The 20,189-nt window shown below is 45.6% G+C and overlaps 1 protein-coding gene across 1 annotated transcript in view; it reads right to left on the reverse strand.

The window, feature by feature from the left end:
* The window catches only part of ARHGEF17 (Rho guanine nucleotide exchange factor 17), a 153,167-nt gene that overhangs the window by 34,600 nt on the left and 98,378 nt on the right, over positions 1–20,189 (reverse strand). The window contains exons 4-7 of the mRNA XM_058184923.1: positions 18,198–18,314; positions 17,005–17,097; positions 6,636–6,812; positions 5,911–5,961 (exon numbers count right to left, since the gene is read on the reverse strand). Of these exons, the coding sequence (XP_058040906.1) occupies positions 5,911–5,961; positions 6,636–6,812; positions 17,005–17,097; positions 18,198–18,314 (438 nt within the window). The remainder of the gene's footprint in view (positions 1–5,910; positions 5,962–6,635; positions 6,813–17,004; positions 17,098–18,197; positions 18,315–20,189) is intronic.

The following is a 20,189-nucleotide window of genomic DNA, read 5'->3' on the forward strand; positions in this document are numbered from 1 at the left end:
TTCACCCCTCACTCAGCCTCCCGTCCTGTTGTGCCTCGCCCTCCCTCCTCTCCTCAGCTGGGCCCCTCCCATCTCCTGCTATCTGAGCCAGAGACTGATAATGAAGACGAATGGCCTGGCATGCCTTCAGCCCCCAGTCCTGGCACCATGCCCGGACAGACTGAGCAAATAAACCTCCCCCCCACAGCGTGTGAGCATGATGACCATGAAGCTAGTCAAGAGTTAGAATTGCCGGCAGCTGGAGGGTGGACAGATCCACGCTTCTGGAGAATGGAGAGGCGATGTCAGCAAAAGGAAGGGAAGGGTAGGCCTGGATAAGTGCTGAGTCATGGAGCCACACCCCACGGCCTATATAAACGATCTGCTTTTTGGCATTCCTTGAGTCAGGCAAAGTCTCATCTGGTCGCTGAAGTCGTACCTTGGATTCCTGCCTGCCCTGAGAACTCTGACAGGAATTTGGCAAAGCTGCAGAGGCTTCGTGGCCACGCTTGATACAGATTTCCCAACCCGGCCGTCAGAGGAGTGGGACACGACACATCCTTCCAAGGTCAATAAAATGAGGACCCAGATTGTTGGGGGTAATTATGCTGACTCTGTAAACCGCTTAGAGAGGCTGGGAAGCACCTTGAAGCGGTATATAAGTCTTAGTGCTATCGTGTACTTACAGACTCATGGAACTCCGTCGCAGAGACCCCGACTTGCGCTTCAGCGTAGTGCAAACCAGCAAGTCCGTGAAGAGGAACAGCGACCGGTCCTTCTTCCCACCCACTGGCTTCTGCAAAAAAAATCCAGGAAAGGTCACATGGAAAACAACGCAGGTGTTGTGCCTTTTTACTACTGGTTCATGCGAACCTGACCAAACCGGGAGCATTTCACCCCTCACTCAGCCTCCCGTCCTGTTGTGCCTCGCCTCCTCCTCTCCTCAGCCGGGCCTCCCATCTCCTGCACCATGCCCGGACAGACTGAGCAAGACGAATGGCCTTGCATGCCTCCAGCCCTCATTCCTGGCACCATGCCCGGACAGACTGAGCAAATAACCCCACCCCCCCACAGCGTGTGAGCATGATGACCATGAAGCTAGTCAAGAGTTAGAATTGCCGGCAGCTGGAGGGTGGACAGATCCACGCTTCTGGAGAATGGAGAGGCGATGTCAGCAAAAGGAAGGGAGGGGCAGGCCTGGATAAGTGCTGAGTCAGGGAGCCACACCCCATGGCCTATATAAAGGATCTGCTTTCTGGCATTCTCTGAGTCAGGCAAAGTCTAATCTGGATTGCTGAAGTCACACCTTGGATTCCTGCCTGCCCTGAGAACTCTGACAGAACTTTGGCAAAGCTGCAGAGGCTTCGTGGCCACGCTTGATACAGACTTCCCCGACCCGGCCGTCAGAGGAGGAGTGGGACACGACACATCCTTCCAAGGTCAATAAAATGAGGACCCAGATTGTCGGGGGTAATTATGCTGACTCTGTAAACCGCTTAGAGAGGGCTGGGAAGCACCTTGAAGCGGTATATAAGTCTTAGTGCTAACGTGTACTTACAGACTCATGGAACTCCGTCGCAGAGACCCCGACTTGCGCTTCAGCGTAGTGCAAACCAGCAAGTCCGTGAAGAGGAACAGCGACCGGTCCTTCTTCCCACCCACTGGCTTCTGCAAAAAAAATCCAGGAAAGGTCACATGGAAAACAACGCAGGTGTTGTGCCTCGCCCACCCCCCTCTCCACAGCCAGGCCCCTCTCATCTCCTGTTATCTCAACCAGAGACTGATAATGAAGACGAATGGCCTGGCATGCCTCCTCTCCTCAGCCGGGCCCCTCCCATCTCCTGCTATCTGAGCCAGAGACTGATAGTGAAGAAGAATGGCCTGGCATGCCTCCAGCCCCCAGCCCTGGCACCATGCCCGGACAGACTGAGCAAACAAACCTCCCTCCTATAGCATGTGAGCAGGAAGCCAGCCACGTGCTAGAATTGCCGGCAGCAGATCAGGAGGACGAAAAGACACAGTGGACAGATCCCCACTTCTGGAGAATGGAGAGGCGATGTCAGCAAAAGGAAGGGAGGGGCAGGCCTGGATAAGTGCTGAGTCATGGAGCCACACCCCATGGCCTATATAAAGGATCTGCTTTCTGGCATTCCTTGAGTCAGGCAAAGTCTCATCTGGTTGCTGAAGTCACGCCTTGGATTCCTGCCTGCCCTGAGAACTCTGACAGGAATTTGGCAAAGCTGCAGAAGCTTCGTGGCCACGCTTGATACAGACTTCCCAGACCCGGCCGTCGGAGGAGGAGTGGGACACGACACATCCTTCCAAGGTCAATAAAATGAGGACCCAGATTGTCGGGGGTAATTATGCTGACTCTGTAAACCGCTTAGAGAGGGCTGGGAAGCACCTTGAAGCGGTATATAAGTCTTAGTGCTAACGTGTACTTACAGACTCATGGAACTCCGTCGCAGAGACCCCGACTTGCGCTTCAGCGTAGTGCAAACCAGCAAGTCCGTGAAGAGGAACAGCGACCGGTCCTTCTTCCCACCCACTGGCTTCTGCAAAAAAAATCCAGGAAAGGTCACATGGAAAACAACGCAGGTGTTGTGCCTCGCCCACCCCCCTCTCCACAGCCAGGCCCCTCTCATCTCCTGTTATCTCAACCAGAGACTGATAATGAAGACGAATGGCCTGGCATGCCTTCAGCCCCCAGTCCTGGCACCATGCCCGGACAGACTGAGCAAGACGAATGGCCTTGCATGCCTCCAGCCCTCATTCCTGGCACCATGCCCGGACAGACTGAGCAAATAACCCCACCCCCCCACAGCGTGTGAGCATGATGACCATGAAGCCAGTCACGAGTTAGAATTGCCGGCAGCTGGAGGGTGGACAGATCCACGCTTCTGGAGAATGGAGAGGCGATGTCAGCAAAAGGAAGGGAGGGGCAGGCCTGGATAAGTGCTGAGTCAGGGAGCCACACCCCACGGCCTATATAAAGGATCTGCTTTCTGGCATTCCTTGAGTCAGGCAAAGTCTCATCTGGTTTGCTGAAGTCACACCTTGGATTCCTGCCTGCCCTGAGAACTCTGACAGAACTTTGGCAAAGCTGCAGAGGCTTCGTGGCCACGCTTGATACAGACTTCCCCGACCCGGCCGTCAGAGGAGGAGTGGGACACAACACCAGGGCTTGTGACATGCAAAGGGGGCAAGCTTTGGGAACCCACAGGTCTCTTGGAGCTGTCTGAATGAAAATGCACCGTTATACACAGAGTGGGTTAACTTCATTTAGCAACTTGCCAAATATTTTTAATGGCACAGCTGCACCAAGATAGCCCTTTATACAACCATTCATTTAGTGACCGTTCAAAGTTGTAACAGCACTGGAAAAAGTCACTTAGTGACCGTTTTCACACTTACGACCATTGCAGCATTCCCCACGGTCACGTGACCAAACTTCGGGCGCTCGGGAACTGACTCGTATTTATGACGGTCGCAACGTCCTGGGGTCCTGTGATCCCCTTTTGCGACCTTCCGACAAGCAAAGTCAATGGGGAAAACCAGATTCACTTAACAACCCTGGCAAGAAGGGTTGTAAAATGGGGCAAAACTCCTTTTAATAGCCCTCTGGCTTAGAAGCTGAGATGTTGAGCTTAATTGTGGTCGTAAGTGAAGGATTAATTGTATTCCCTGGCACCAGATCGCACTCCTTATTTTGTTTATTATTAAACTTTTTTTTTTTTTTTAAATTGAACCTGGCTGGGAGTTGCTAACTCACACTTCTGGTGGCAGACAGTGGGGGAAAGCAGAGTTGGAAGGGACTTGGAGGTCATCTAGTCTAAGCCCTGCTCAGGCAAGAGTCTTTATACCATCTGAAGAAATGGCTGTCCAGTTTTCTTCTTAAAAAGCTCCAGTGTTGGAGCAGCCACAACTTCTAGTGGCAAGTCGTTCCACTGATTAATTGTCCTCAATTGTCAGGAAATTTCTCCTTAGTTCTAGGTTGTTTCTCTCCTTGATTAGTTTCCACCCATTGCTTCTTGTTCTACCTTCAGGTGTTTTGGAGAACAGCCCGACTCCCTCTTCTTTGTGGCAACCCCTGAGATATTGGAAGACTGCTATCATGTCTCCCCTGGTCCTTCCCCCCCCCCCCCATTAAACTAGACATATTCAGTTCCTGCAACGTTCTTCGTATGTTTTAGCCTCCAGTCCCCTAATCATCTTTGTTGCTCTTCTCTGCACTCTCAACATCTTTTTTTATAATATGATGAGCAAAACTGGATGCAGTATTAATCCAGGTGTATTAATTACTGCATTACAGTATCTGTGGCCAGATTTTATATTACAACATTTTATGACCAAAAAAAAAATTGTATTATTTTTTATGTAAAAAATTGGTATTATTTCTATTACAGATACATTACTGTTATCTGTGCCCAGCAGATTTTAGAAAACAGAGCAATGAAGTTTAGGATAAGGCACCAATTGGTACTCTTCCTAGAATTCAACATAGTGGTGAAATCCTTTTTTTTTTTACTATCGGTTCTGTTGGCGTGGCTTAGTGGGCGTGGCATGGCTTGGTGGGCGTGGCAGGGAAAGGATACTGCAGAATCTCCATTCCCTCCCCACTCCTGGGGGAAGGATATTGCAAAATCCCCATTCCCACCCGACTCCAGGGGAAGGATATTGCAAAATCCCCATTCCCACCCCACTCCAGGGGAAGGATACTGCAAAATCCCCATTCCCATCCCACTCCAGGGGAAGGATACTGCAAAATCCCCATTCCCACCCCAATACTGGGGGAAGGATATTGCAAAATCTCCATTCCCACCTTACTCCTGGGGGAAGGATACTGCAAAATCTCCATTCCCTCTCCACTCCAGGGGAAGGATACTGCAAAATCCCCATTCCCACCCCAATCCTGGGGGAAGGATATTGCAAAATCTCCATTCCCACCTCACTCCTGGGGAAGGATACTGCAAAATCTCCATTCCCACCCCACTCCAGGGGAAGGATACTGCAAAATCTCCATTCCCACCCCACTCCAGGGAAAGGATACTGCAAAATCCCCATTCCCACCCCAATCCTGGGGGAAGGATATTGCAAAATCTCCATTCCCACCCTACTCTAGGGGAAGGATACTGCAAAATCTCCATCCAACCCACTCCAGGGAAAGGATACTGCAAAATCTCCATTCCCACCCCACTCCAGGGAAAGGATACTGCAAAATCCCCATTCCCACCCCAATCCTGGGGGAAGGATATTGCAAAATCTCCATTCCCACCCTACTCTAGGGGAAGGATACTGCAAAATCCCCATTCCCACCCCACTCCAGGGGAAGGATACTGCAAAATCCCCATTCCCACCCCAATCCTGGGGGAAGGATACTGCAAAATCCCCATTCCCACCCCAATCCTGGGGGAAGGATATTGCAAAATCTCCATTCCCACCCTACTCTAGGGGAAGGAAACTGCAAAATCTCCATCCAACCCACTCCAGGGGAAGGATACTGCAAAATCTCCATCCCCACTCCACTCCTGGGGGAAGGATATTGCAAAATCTCCATTCCCACCCCACTCCAGGGGAAGGTTACTGCAAAATCTCCATTCCCGACCCACTCCAGGGAAAGGATACTGCAAAATCCCCATTCCCACCCCAATCCTGGGGGAAGGATATTGCAAAATCTCCATTCCCACCCTACTCTAGGGGAAGGATACTGCAAAATCCCCATTTCCACTCCACTCCTGGGGCCAGCCAGAGGTGGTATTTGCCGGTTCTCCGAACTGCTCAAAATTTCCGCTACCGGTTCTCCTGAACCTGTCAGAACCTGCTGGATTTCACCCCTGGTTCAACATCTGGGTGAGATCCCTCCCCCTCCCCCAAGCTCTGCCTTCCCACTAAGGGAAACCACTGGAGGTATGGATGCTTTGAACGACTTACCACTTCCACCACCATCTCCTGCCGTAAGAACCTCCGAAGCGGAGCCTGAAGCTGTAGAGATGAGAGATCAAACCATCAGGGCCACCTCCAAACTCTTCATCAGCAATTATCGTAATAATACCGAAGACTAATAAAGGAGAATATTTGTGACTGTGAGATCCTTGGTGCTCTCTGAGCTTGGTGTTGTTGTTGTTTTTTGCAGATGTTTCTTTACCCAACCAGGTAACATCATCAGTGCTAGAAGGCAGTGAGGTTTGCTCTCTGTTTATAAACAAGTAGCTTGCTTGCAGAGAGCAAATACTTCTCCCTTCTAGCACTGATGATGTTACCTAGTTGGGTAATGCAACATCTGCAAGAAAACAACTAAGCTCAGAGAGCATCAACGACCCCACAGTCCTCCTCCTCCTCTTCCTTCCTCCCTCCCTCCCTCCCTCCCTCCCTCCTCCTCTCCTTTTGTCCTCTTCTTCTGAGCCTCCACCTCTCTCCATCTCCGTCTCCCTCTTCTTCTCTCCTTCTCCTCCAACCCAACTCTTTCTAGCACTGATGATGTTACGTAGTTGGGTGATGAAACATCAACAAGAAAACAACCAAGTTTAGAGAGCACCAAGGACCCCACGTTCCTTTTCTGAGATCCACCAAGATGGACACGTGGTGTAGCTAACGTAATTTAGCCGTGACTAATTTGTGGACAGGGCTCCGCCTGAACTGAGACCTTGAGAACTTACGTCTTCCATCCCTTCGATGTGGGATTCGATCTCCTGGACTATCCGGGCGTTCCTCTCCACCTCTTCTGCGCTCTTCATCCCTTTGTTGATCTTCTCGGCTACCTGCTTGATGCTCTTCTGGGCTTCTATTAAGAATGGGTAGTCCGGATGCTCCTCTGAAGTATGTTTGAGAAGGTCCTGACGGGGGAAAGAGAGCAGGTCTCGTAAGAGCAGAAGGCAACCAGATGGGGAAGCTATCAGAATCAGAATCGAGCTGGGAGGGACCTTGGAGGTCTTCTAGTCCAGCCCCCTGCTCAAGCAGGAAACCCTATACCAGGGGTCTCCAACCTTGGCCAATTTGGTTCTGCAATCCAACAAGACAGACACAGACTTCAGAGGATCATTAGAACTGCAGAAAAAACCATGGCTACCAACCTGCCTTCCATTGAAGACCTGTATACTGCACGAGTCAAAAAGAGGGCTGGGAAAATATCTACAGACTCCTCGCATCCTGGACATAAACTGTTTCAACTCCTACCCTCAAAACGACGCTATAGAGCACTGCACACCAGAACAACTAGACACAAGGACAGTTTTTCACCGAATGCCATCACTTAACTTAAAAGAAGACAAGACAATGGTGAATCCAACCTATACATCGACTACCATGCTGATTGCATAAAAAATAAAACCTGCAATCAAAAAATCACCTCCAAACCCCCCATCACCCATAACAATCAACCAGCCATCCCAGTATTCAACCAAGTACCCATCCCCCTACCTCCCATTCAACCAACCATCTTACCAACTATCCAACCAACAGCCATCCAATCAACAATCCAACCAGCCATCCAACCAACCATCCAACCAACCATCCAAACAGCCATCCAAGCAGCCATCCAAGCAGCCATCCAAACAGCCATCCAATCAACAATCCAACCAGCCATCCAACCAACCATCCAACCAAGCAGCCATCCAAACAACCATCCATCCAAACACCCAAACTACCATCCAACCATCTATACAACCATCTATTGTCCACAACCCCCAACCTACTAACACCCAAAACCAGGTAAGCACGCCTTACCTCTACAACACCAATCATATCAGATCTCAAATGCAAATTGATAAATGCAAGAAGCATAGTCAACAAATTACCTGAATTTATCCTCTTATTAAACAGTGGCACATTTGATATCATTTTTGTTTGCGAAACATGGCTGAATTCATCCCTTCCTGACTCCATTATCTCAAACAAAGAATATCAAGTCTATCGATCAGATCGGGAAAACCGAAGAGGTGGTGGAGTGGCTATCTTTACAAAAGACACTGAATCTAAAAATATCCAAGTAGCACATAAACTCTCTCTTCCTGAAACCATAGTATCGACCTATCCCTTGACACTACTCTTGATTCTTACTATGCTACAGAGCCCCCGACTATGACATTACCCACGCAAATATGCTAACCTCAATGCTAACATGGTCTACCTCTTGCCCATACCCTCTTATCTTCCTTGGTGACTTAAATCTACCTCTCATTAACTGGACAACCAATGAATGTTCAACTGACCCAATCCATACTACACTATACAACGCTGTTACAAACCTAGGTCTTGAACAACTTGTAACTAACAATACAAGACTCAACAACTGCCTTGACCTCATCTTCTGCAACAATCCAAACTCAATTTACGGACTACAAATTAAAGAACCATTTTCAAACAGTGTCCACTGCATGATTGATTTTCGTCTCAATATCGTCCATACTTAATCGTCATAACACCAGAACTCCCAACTACAACTTCAAGAAAGCCAATTACGACCTTATAAACAACGATCTTTCACTTCTGAACTGGCAAAATCTGTTTGCAACCTGCATAACCGCTGATGACCTCTATAGAATCTTCCTACTTGAAATCAATAGAGTCATTAAATTATATGTACCACGAATGACTACCATGTCCAAGAAAAACAAACTACCCATATCAATAAAAAAGCTTCAATCAAAAAAATCCTCTGGAAAAGGAACAAAAAAGGCTATGTTACAAACTTCAGAAACCGTTACAGAAACATATGCAACCAAATTAAAACTGAATGCACAAATTACCACACCAAGCAAGAAGAAAACCTTCTACGCACAAATTCCAATCGTGCCTTTTATAATTTTGTCAACAGTAAACTTAAAGATTCAAGATCCATCCCACCACTAAAAGATTCTAACAACAAAGAATGCAATGACGAAACAGTCAAAGCAAACCTCTTCAACATTTTCTTTGGCTCAGTTTTTGTTAACTCCGATAACACATATCCAACATTCCACAAACGAACCAGCAATGACTATGATGATTTAACTCATATAGATTTCACAGAAGACAACGTTGGTAAAGCTCTTCACAACTTAAAACCATCGCTTTCTATTGGACCTGATGGTCTATGTGCATATTTCTTAAAAAAACTTTCCATTAATATAGCTGAACCCCTAAGTATTATCTTTGATAAAGCTTTCACTACCAGTTCTCTTCCCAAACTTTGGTCACTAGCCACAGTCATCCCCATCTTCAAAAAAGGAGACCCCAGCTTAGTCGAAAACTACAGACCGATCTCCCTTTGCTGCGTCACCTGCAAAGTCATGGAATCTATCATCAATCAATCCATTACCTCACACTTAGAAACTAACAACCTACTCTCCAACAAACAATTTGGTTTCAGGAAAAGTTATCATGTAACTTACAACTTCTCCACTGCAAAAACATATGGACTTCAAATCTAGATCAAGGCAAATCAATAGATGCAATCTACATAGACTTCTGCAAAGCTTTTGACTCAGTAGTACACGATAAACTTCTCCTTAAACTAACATCCTATGGCATCTCAGGACCCCTCCACAAATGGATATCTGCTTTTCTGTCTAACAGACAACAAGTGGTCAAAATTGGCAATGCTTTATCAAATCCTGTTCCTGTCAAGAGTGGCGTTCCTCAAGGCAGCGTCCTTGGACCAACACTCTTTATTCTATACATTAATGATCTTTGTGACCATATCTCAAGTAATTGTGTTCTCTTTGCTGACGATGTCAAACTATTTAACACCACAGACAACACTTCTATCATTCAAAACGACCTTGACCATCTAACCGCTTGGTCTAAAATTGGCAGCTCCAAATTTCAACCAGCAAATGCTCAGTCTTACATATAGGAAAAAGAACTCTAAAACTAAGTACATACTAGATGGACATTACCTTACAGACGACCCCATCCCGTTAAAGACCTTGGAGTTTTCATGTCAAATGATCTAAGTGCCAAAGCCCACTGCAACTACATAGCAAAAAAGCTCTAAGAGTTGTAAACCTAATTTTATGTAGCTTCTTTTCCAAAAACACCACACTACTAACCAGAGCATATAAAACATTTGCTAGACCAATTCTAGAATACAGCTCACCTGTTTGGAACCCTCACCACATCTCTGACATCAATACAATTGAACGTGTCCAGAAATATTTTACAAGAAGAGTTCTCCATTCCTCTGAAAACAACAAAATACCTTATCCCACCAGACTTGAAATCCTAGGCTTAGAAAACTTGGAACTCCGTCGCCTTGACAAGACCTAAGTTTAACTCACAGAATCATCTATTGTAATGTCCTTCCTGTCAAAGACTACTTCAGCTTTAATTGCAATAATACAAGGGCAACCAATAGATTTAAACTTAATGTAAACCGCTTTAATCTAGATTGCAGAAAATATGACTTCTGCAACAGAATCATCAGTGCTTGGAATACTTTACCTGACTCTGTGGTCTCTTCCCATAATCCTAACAGCTTTAACCAAAAACTTTCTACTATTGACCTCACCCCATTCCTAAGAGGACCATAAGGGGCGTGCATAAGCGCACAAACGTGCCTACCGTTCCTGTCCTATTGTTTTTCTTTTCTTCTTCCTATATATGTTTATATGTGTATATACTATATAATCTTTTTGTATGATGTTGTGACAAAATAAATAAATAAATAAATAAAAGCAAGAGAGAGAGAGAGAGAGAGAAAGGCCAATGCCTTCGGCCTCCCCAGACAGACAGAGACTCTGCTAAACAAATAATTCCCTCAACACTGTCAAACTATTTACTAAATCCACACTACTATTAATCTTCTCATTGTTCCTATCACCCATCTCCTCCCACTTATGACTGTACTTTGTTGCTGGTAACCTTATGATTTTTATTGACTGTTTCCCTATGACTATCATTAAGTGTTGTACCTTATGATTCTTGATGAACGTATCTTTTCTTTTATGTACACGGAGAGCATATGCACCGAAGACAAATTCCTTGTGTGTCCCATCACACTTGGCCAGTAAAAAATTCTATTCTATTCTATTCTATTCTATTCTATTCTATTCTATTCTATTCTATTCTATTCTATTCTATTCTATTTGTACCCTATGACTATCATTAAATGTTGTACCTTATGATTCTTGACAAATTTATCTTTTCTTTTATATACACTGAGAGCATATGCACCAAGACAAATTCCTTGTGTGTCCAATCACACTTGGCCGATAAAAAAATTCTATTCTATTCTATTCTATTCTATTTGTACCCTATGACCATCATTAAATGTTGTACCTTATGATTCTTGACAAATTTATCTTTTCTTTTATATACACTGAGAGCATATGCACCAAGACAAATTCCTTGTGTGTCCAATCACACTTGGCCGATAAAATTCTATTCTATTCTATTCTATTCTATTCTATTCTATTCTATTCTATTCTATTCTATTCTATTCTATTCTATTCTATTTGTACCCTATGACTATCATTAAATGTTGTACCTTATGATTCTTGACAAATTTATCTTTTCTTTCATATACACTGAGAGCATATGCACCAAGACAAATTCCTTGTGTGTCCAATCACACTTGGCCAATAAAATTCTATTCTATTCTATTCTATTCTATTCTATTCTATTCTATTCTATTCTATTCTATTCTATTCTATTCTATTCTATTTGTACCCTATGACTATCATTAAATGTTGTACCTTATGATTCTTGACAAATTTATCTTTTCTTTTATATACACTGAGAGCATATGCACCAAGACAAATTCCTTGTGTGTCCAATCACACTTGGCCAATAAAGAATTCAATTCAGTTCTGTTCAGTTCTGTTCTGTTCTGTTCTGTTCTGTTCTGTTCTGTTCTGTTCTGTTCTGTTCTGTTCTGTTCTATTCTATTCTATTCTATTCTATTCTATTCTATTCTATTCTATTCTATTCTATTCTATTCAAGACTTGTGGACTTCAACTCCCAGAAGTTGAAGTCCATAAGTCTTAAAGTGGCCAAGGTTGGAGACCCCTGACCTATACCATTCTGGACAAACGATTGTCCAGTTTCTTCTTGAAAACCTCTAGTGATGGAGCAGCCACAACTTCTGGAGGCAACTTCTGTTCCACGGGTTAACTGTTCTCACTGTAACACATTTACAGTGAACAACCGCAGCGACTCACTTAATAAAATTTCAGTTGCCAAGTGAGACATTTGTTAAGCAGACTTTGCTCCATTTTTATGAACATTCTTTATCACAATTGCTAAGTGAATCATTGCCGTTACTAATTCAGTTAGTAATATGGTTGTTTAAGTGAATCTGGCTTCCTTATTGACTTTGCTTCTCAGAAGGTCGCGAAAATTGACGTTTCGTGGGAAACTAATCCCAGGAAATTTATTATTGTTGTTAGTGGATACAAAATGGGTGGCTATATAAATGGAATGAATGAATGAATGAATGAATGAATGAATGAATGAATGAATGAATGAATGAATTCATTCATTCATTCATTCATTCATTCATAAAATAAGTTTGTCCCTGCATCTTATCACAGCAGCCCAAAAATTGGTTGGATCAGAGAAAGCGCAAAAAAACATTAAATCAAAATTTACACAAATATTTCCACCTGCTAGGCAAATAGATTTCGACCTGAATAACCATCACGCATCACCTTGGAAGTCATCTAGTCCGACCGCCTGCTCAGGCAGGACACCGAATAACTTTTCAGACAAATGCCTCTCCAATTCTTTCTTAAAAGCCTCCAGTGATGGAGCATCCACAACTTCTGGTGGCAAGCGGTTCCACTGGTTAATTGTTCTCAATGTCAGGAAGTTTCTCCTTAGTTCCAGGTTGCTTCTCTTCTGGATGAGTTTCCATCTGTTGCTTCTTGTCCTGCCTTCGGGGGCTTTGGAGGATAGCTTGACTCCCTCTTCTTTGGGGCAGCTCCTCAAATACTGGAAGACTGCTGTCATGTCACTCCTAGTCCTCCTTTTCACTAGACTAGACATACCCAATTCCTGCACCATTGAACCACATCTCGTGCCAAACCCAAAGGATCCGGTTGTCGGTTACTTAACGGTGCCAGCAGCCCCTGGAAGCCAAAAAGCACCAGGCAGAAGATCCATCTCTGCCCAATATAACCAAATTCCTGGGTGATTCAGTAGCCCATGAATTCGCCTGGATAACTGGCCAGCTGGAAGCACCACGGCTTGATAATTAAACGCCAACTCTGCCAACAACCATCCAGCTTCGCTGGGGCTGGAACCGGAAGGGCGATTCTGGGTGGGCCATTCTTGTTCCATCTCATTTATTTTTTAAGAGCCAGGAAGGCAAGGATGGTGAAGCCCATCAGTTGTGTGTGTTAAAGCCACAACACACCCACACACACACCCCAATGCCGCCTACTGTAAACAGAGTTGTTGCCAGCATTGTCTCTGTTCCTCCAAGCCAGTGGTTCTCAACCTTTATAGTGCTGCGACCCCTTTAATACAATTCCCCACGATGTGGCGACCCCAACCGTAAAATTATTTTCGTTTTGAATTGATCGTGCCTGAAGCCGTCTTGGCTAGCGATCTGAACTGCTTGCGATTGCCTTGAGGACGGAGGCATTAAAGCGGAGACTCCTCCCCTATTAAGTTTATGGCGCCTGAAGCCAGATTAGGCTAGCGATTGGGAGTGATTGCAGCTGGCTTGAGAGGGAGACATCAGAGCAAAGATTTCTCTCTTTTTTAATTCATCGCGCCTGAAGCCGAATTCGGCTAGCGATTTGAAGAGCCTGCAGCTGGCTTGTGGAGTCAACCATTGGAGTGCGATTCTTCGACTCGCAAGTATACTTCCCATATTTCCGATGGTCTTAGGCGACCCCTGGCAAATCGTTATTGGACCCCCGACGGGGTCGCGACCCACAGGTTGAGAACCGCTGCTCCAAGCGGTATGTTTCTTCTTCCACAACCCCTTTTCTCTCGCTGAACGCTTCCTTGACTTCCTGGTTCCTTTTTTTTTTTCTTTTCTTTTTTTGGTGCCAAGAATATCTGAGTTTGCAACTAGTCATTGGGGGGAGGGGGGACACGTCCGAGCGGTTGCTTCAAGCCTTAGGAATTTGGCGAATGTTGACATTTGCTGGAGAGGCATTAAAAAGGCTCCGAAAAGAATGATTTCCGATTAAAAAAAATAAATTTAAAAATAAAATGTGGAAGCATTAAATCTTTCTCGGAACAGGCAAAGGTCATCGAGACCAACATCCTGTTTCTAATAGAAATCACAGAGTGGGAAGGGACCTTGGAGGTCTTCTAGTCCAACCCGCTGCTCAAGCAGGAGACCCTGTGCCATTTCGACGGGGCTAAGCCAGACCCTTCTGCAAATTCGTCCTCCTCCATCATCATCAGCTTAATCGTCTTTTTATCCCAACTTCACAAATGCAGGCATACGCATATCTAGGCACCAGGCTGGAACTAGGAGATGGTGAGTTCTAGTCCCGCCTTAGCCTTGAAAGGCAGTTGGGTGACTTTGGGCCAATCACCAGGAGACGGTGAATTCTAGTCCCGCCTTAGCCATGAAAGCTGGTTAGATGGCTTTGGGCCAATCAACAGGAGACGGTGAGTTCTAGTCCCGCCTTAGCCATGAAAGCTAGTTGGGTGTCTTTGGGCCAATCACCAGGAGATGGTGAGTTCTAGTCCCGCCTTAGCCATGAAAGCTGGTTGGGTGGCTTTGGGCCAATCACCAGGAGACGGTAAGTTCTAGTCCCTCCTTAGCCATGAAAGCTGGTTAGATGGCTTTCGGCCAATCAACAGGAGACGGTGAGTTCTAGTCCCGCCTGAGCTTTGAAAGCTGGTTAGATGGCTTTGGGCCAATCACCAGGAGATGGTAAGTTCTAGTCCCGCCTTAGCCATGAAAGCTGGTTGGGTGGCTTTGGGCCAATCACCAAGAGACTGTGAGTTCTAGTCCCGCCTTAGCCATGAAAGCTGGTTAGATGGCTTTGGGCCAATCACCAGGAGACGGTGAGTTCTAGTCCTGCCTTAGCCATGAAAGCTGGCTAGATGGCTTTGGGCCAATCAACAGGAGACGGTGAGTTCTAGTCCTGCCTTAGCCATGAAAGCTGGTTAGATGGCTTTGGGCCAATCAACAGGAGACAGTGAGTTCTAGTCCCGCCTTAGCCATGAAAGCTGGTTAGATGGCTTTGGGCCAATCACCAGGAGATGGTGAGTTCTAGTCTCGCCTTAGCCATGAAAGCTGGTTGGGTGACTTTGGGCCAATCACCAGGAGACAGTGAGTTCTAGTCCCGCCTTAGCCATGAAAGCTGGTTGGGTGGCTTTGAGCCAATCATCAGGAGACGGTGAGTTCTAGTCCTCCCTTAGGCACGAAAACTGGCTGTGTGACTTTTTTCAGTGCTGCTATAACTCCAAGAGACCATTCAAAGTATTTTGAAAAAAGTGACTTACACTTACAACCGTTGCGGCATCCCGACGGTCGTGTGATCAAAGTTTTGGATGCTTGGCAACTGGCATGTACTTATGACAGCTGCAATGTCACCGGGGGGTCACGTGATCCCCTTTGGCGGCCTCCTGATAAGCAACGGCAGTGGAGGAAGCGAAATTCACTTAACGACCGTATAACTCTCCTAACGACTGCAGTGCTTTGCTTAAGAACCATGGCCAAGAAAGGTCATAAAATGGGCCGTGACTCGCTGAACAGCTGCCTCGCTTAGCCACGGAAACGTTGCGCTCAATTGTGATCGTATACTACCTTTATTTCACATCTCCACAGATGATAAGATTACCATGGTGGGATTCAGCCGGTTCGAGCGAACCGGTAGTTAAATTGCTAGCTGGCCCCTCCCTGCTCCTTCCAGGAGTCCCCATGCAGTCCGTTTTCGCTCCCAGGAGGCTGCAGGGAGGCCTCTTAGGCCCAAAACGGAGCTAAGGGGGTGCACTGTACCTACCCCGCCCATGGTCCATTTTTACTCCCAGGGGTGTGTAGGAGGCTGAGTGCTGCCCGTCATCCCCCCCCCGGCCACGCCTACACAGCTGGTCATTAGGGCAGAGAACCGGTGGTTAAATTATTTAAATCCCACCAGTGGATAGACAGATATGGTTTCCTTCGAATGAATGGATCAGGGCTATTTTAGAAAAGAGATTTTTTTTTTCTTTTCTTCCGAACGATGGAGGTCTCAGCGGTCCAAAATGAGTAATCTGGCCTTTCTCTAAATAGTTCCAAAATGAGGCTTTGAACAGGCATGTCAAATATTCAAGGAATTCAGCCAGGAAGGGAAAACCTTCAGTTTCCACACCACTGAAAAATCAGAGCAAAACGAACAGCAACTCCACCGAAAACACAAGAGGGAAAAATTTCCCATGGAAAATGTCCAGGACACACTGACTTCTTCTAACTCTTGAGTTTACGCAAGACATTCTCCCTTGGGGGAATCTTTCGGGGAGCGAAAAAAATAATAATAATAACGAAAAACGGGTTTTCTTTTCCAGCACCCAATGACTGCGGATTCGGATGAAGTCTCTGAGACGGTTTGAAAAACAAAACGAAACACAGAGAAGTAAGTAAAAGAGGCAGGAAACCCAAAACTAAGAAAAGGAAAATAAGGCTAATATCAGGAGCTCAAGAATAACATTGGGGTAGTCCTCGACTCGCAATCGTTCACTTAGTGACGGTTCGAAGTTAAAACGGCATTGAAAAAACTGACTTATGACCGTTTTTCACACTTACGACCCACTGCAGCATCCCTGGGGTCACGTGATCACCAGTCAGACATTTGACTCACATTTATGACTTGTCGTAGTGTCCGGAATCTTCTGATCCCCTTTTGCGACCTTCTGATGAACAGAGTCAAAGCAGATTCACTTTACAACCATGGCAAAAAAGAGTCATAAAACGGGACAAAACTCACTTAACAACCGTCTCCCTTAGCGATGGAAATTTTGGGCTCGGTTGTGGTCGTAAGTCGAGGATTACCTGGACACACTTTTGCAGCAGGCCAGGTGAAAAAACCGTATTTGCTGGATCTCTTCGATCGTGGTTTCCTTTGAGCCATGTACACAGCCGTACTGGGAATACTCACTTTGACCAGAAGTTCGTAGCGTGGAATCCGTTGGACTGGTTTGATCAAGAGATCCGAGAGGGCCTGTTTCTCTTTGTTTTCTCTCATGCTTTGCTACAGGGAGCAAGGAAGAATTTAAAAAAAGAGAGACTTAAATATCTCCAACTAAACAGCCCAGGGTGACATGTTTTTGACTAGTAGCTAAGGCGGAAAACTAGGAGAAGGAGAATTCTAGTACCACCTTAGGCATGCAATCTGGGGGACTTTGGGTCAATCACTGGGAGACGGTGAGTTCTAGTCCCGCCTTAGGCATGAAATCTGGGTGACTTTGGGCCAATCTCCAGGAGACGGTGAGTTCTAGTCCTGCCTTAGGGATTAAATCTGGGTGGCTTTGGGCCAATCACCAGGAGACGGTGAGTTCTAGTCCTGCCTTAGACATGAAATCTGGGTGACTTTGGGCCAATCACCAGGAGACGGTGAGTTCTAGTCCCGCTTTAGGCATGAAATCTGGGTGACTTTGGGCCAATCATCAGGAGACGGTGAGTCCTAGTCCTGCCTTAGGCATGAAATTTGGGGGACTTTGGGCCAATCACCAGGAGACGGTGAGTTGTAATTCCACCTTAGCCATGACAGCTGGTTGGGTGGCCTTGGGCCAATCACCAGGAGATAGTGAGTTCTAGTCCTGCCTTAGACATGAAAGCCAATTGGGTAACTTTGGGCCAATCACCGGGAGACGGTGAGTTCTAGTCCTGCCTTAGACATGAAAGCCAATTGGGTAACTTTGGGCCAATCACCGGGAGACGGTGAGTTCTAGTCCTGCCTTAGGGATTAAATCTGGGTGGCTTTGGGCCAATCACCAGGAGACGGTGAGTTCTAGTCCTGCCTTAGGGATTAAATCTGGGTGGCTTTGGGCCAATCACCAGGAGATGGTGAGTTCTATTCCTGCCTTAGGGATTAAATCTGGGTGGCTTTGGGCCAATCACCAGGAGACGGTGAGTTCTAGTCCCGCCTTAGGCATGAAATCTGGGTGGCTTTGGGCCAATCACCAGGAGACGGTGAGTTCTAGTCCCGCCTTAGGCATGAAATCTGGGTGGCTTTGGGCCAATCACCAGGAGACGGTGAGTTCTAGTCCCGCCTTAGGCATGAAATCTGGGTGACTTTGGGCCAATCACCAGGAGATTGAAGTAAGCAGTACGGACAGAAGCGCCTCTTACCGCCAGAAATTTCATAAACGCTGGTCGGGCTTCCTTGGCAATCCTTATGGCATCTTTGGCATTTAGAAAATTATCGATGTAGGCAGAATAAATATGCACCAAGATGTCTTTGGAAAACTAAAAAGAGAGAGAGAGAGAGAGAGAGAGAGAGAGTGTGCAAAAGAATTAACAAATGTGCAAACGAGGATATTCGATCCAGAAAAGATCAGAGTTAACTGCTGGGGTGATTTGGGAGAAGTAAGAAGAGGTGATCAACTTTCCACGAGTTACAATACAATAATGGAGTGTTTTAACAGAGGGTTTTGAAATTTTTAATTTTGCTGCTGTTCTACCTGTCAAACCTTTTCCCATTAATAAGAGTAGACAGATAACACGTCAGTCACTTGTCGGGAAATCAGAAGTTTTAAAATTTTAAACTTTTTAAACTAAAAGACTTTACATATTTTAAACATCTTTGCAAGGGATGGGAAATTAACTTACAACAGTTCATTTAGTGCAGGGGTCTCCAACTTTGGGAACTTTAAGCCTGGTGGACTTCAACTCCCAGAATCCCTCAGCCAGCAAAGCTGAGACCCCTGATTTAGCGACTGTTCAAAGCTACAATGCACTGAAAAAGTGACTGATGACCGTTTTTCACACTAATGACCATGGAAGCATCCGACCATGGCAGATTAAAATACAGGTGCTTGGCAACTGATTCATATTTATGATGTTCGCAGTGTCCCGGGGTCACGTGATTCTCTTTTGCAACTTCCTGACGAGCAAAGAATAGAATAGAATAGAATAGAATAGAATAGAATAGAATAGAATAGAATAGAATAGAATAGAATAGAACAGAATAAAAGAAAAGAATGGAATTAGAAGAGAAGAGAAGAATAGAATGAGAAGAGAAGAGAAGAATGGAATTAGAATAGAATAGAATAGAATAGAATAGAATAGAACAGAAGAAAAGAAAAGAATGGAATTAGAAGAGAAGAGAAGAATAGAATGAACCCGCTTAGCAACCGTTCCCGCTTAGCAACGGCAATTTTGGGCTCAATCTGTGCTTTTTTGGGGGGGGGCCTCTGTGGCTCAAACTGCTAATGCAGTCTGTTATTAACAGCAGCTGCTTGCAATTACTGCAGGTTCAAGCCCCACCAGGCCCAAGGTTGACTCAGCCTTCCATCCTTTATAAGGTAGGTAAAATGAGGACCCAGATTGTTGGGGGCAATAAGTTGACTTTGTCTATAATATACAAATGGATGAAGACTATTGCTTGACATAGTGTAAGCCCCCCTGAGTCTTCGGAGAAGGGCGGGATATAAATGCAAATAACAATAAAAAGAATCATGGTCGTATGTCGGGGCCTACCTGTCCTACATAGGTCTGCTCAGAAGGAAGAACCCACGAGAATCGTTAAGAGCCATTCCAAGCTGACGACAATTATAACAACTTACGAGAAATCTCCCCCATGAATTACCGGCTGGTGCATTTGACGTACCAGGTGGCCCTCTAAGTGGGAGAACATTTTCCCAAGGGACTGCTAAAATCAGATTTTTTTTGAGTTAACCAATGACACGATGTCTCTGAGTCATCGTCTGTTGCCTTCCAAACGCATCCTTAACCTTATTACTGTTGAAACCTAATTCCTGGGTTCAAATGCAAAGCTAGAAGGCTGCCAAACCTTGGTTAACCTTAAAATGTGAAGCGACGTTAGGCCCAGTTAATCATGGAGGTGGCAGACCAGAATTGGATCAATGTAGAACCAGTTTGGTGTTCTGCTTCAGGTAGAAACCAGGAGACGGGTGAGTTCTAGTTCTGTCTCAGGTATAGAAAGCCAGCTGGATATTTTTGGGCCAATCACCAGGAGACAGTGAGTTCTAGTCCTGCCTTAGCCATGAAAGGTAATTAGGTGATTTTGGGCTAATCACTAGGAGACAGTGAGTTCTAATCTCTCCTTAGACATGAAAGCTGCCTGGGTGACTTTGTGCCAATCACTAGGAGATGGTGAGT

The sequence above is a fragment of the Ahaetulla prasina genome, chromosome 5 (genome assembly GCF_028640845.1).
Source record: "Ahaetulla prasina isolate Xishuangbanna chromosome 5, ASM2864084v1, whole genome shotgun sequence".
NCBI lineage: Eukaryota > Metazoa > Chordata > Lepidosauria > Squamata > Colubridae > Ahaetulla > Ahaetulla prasina.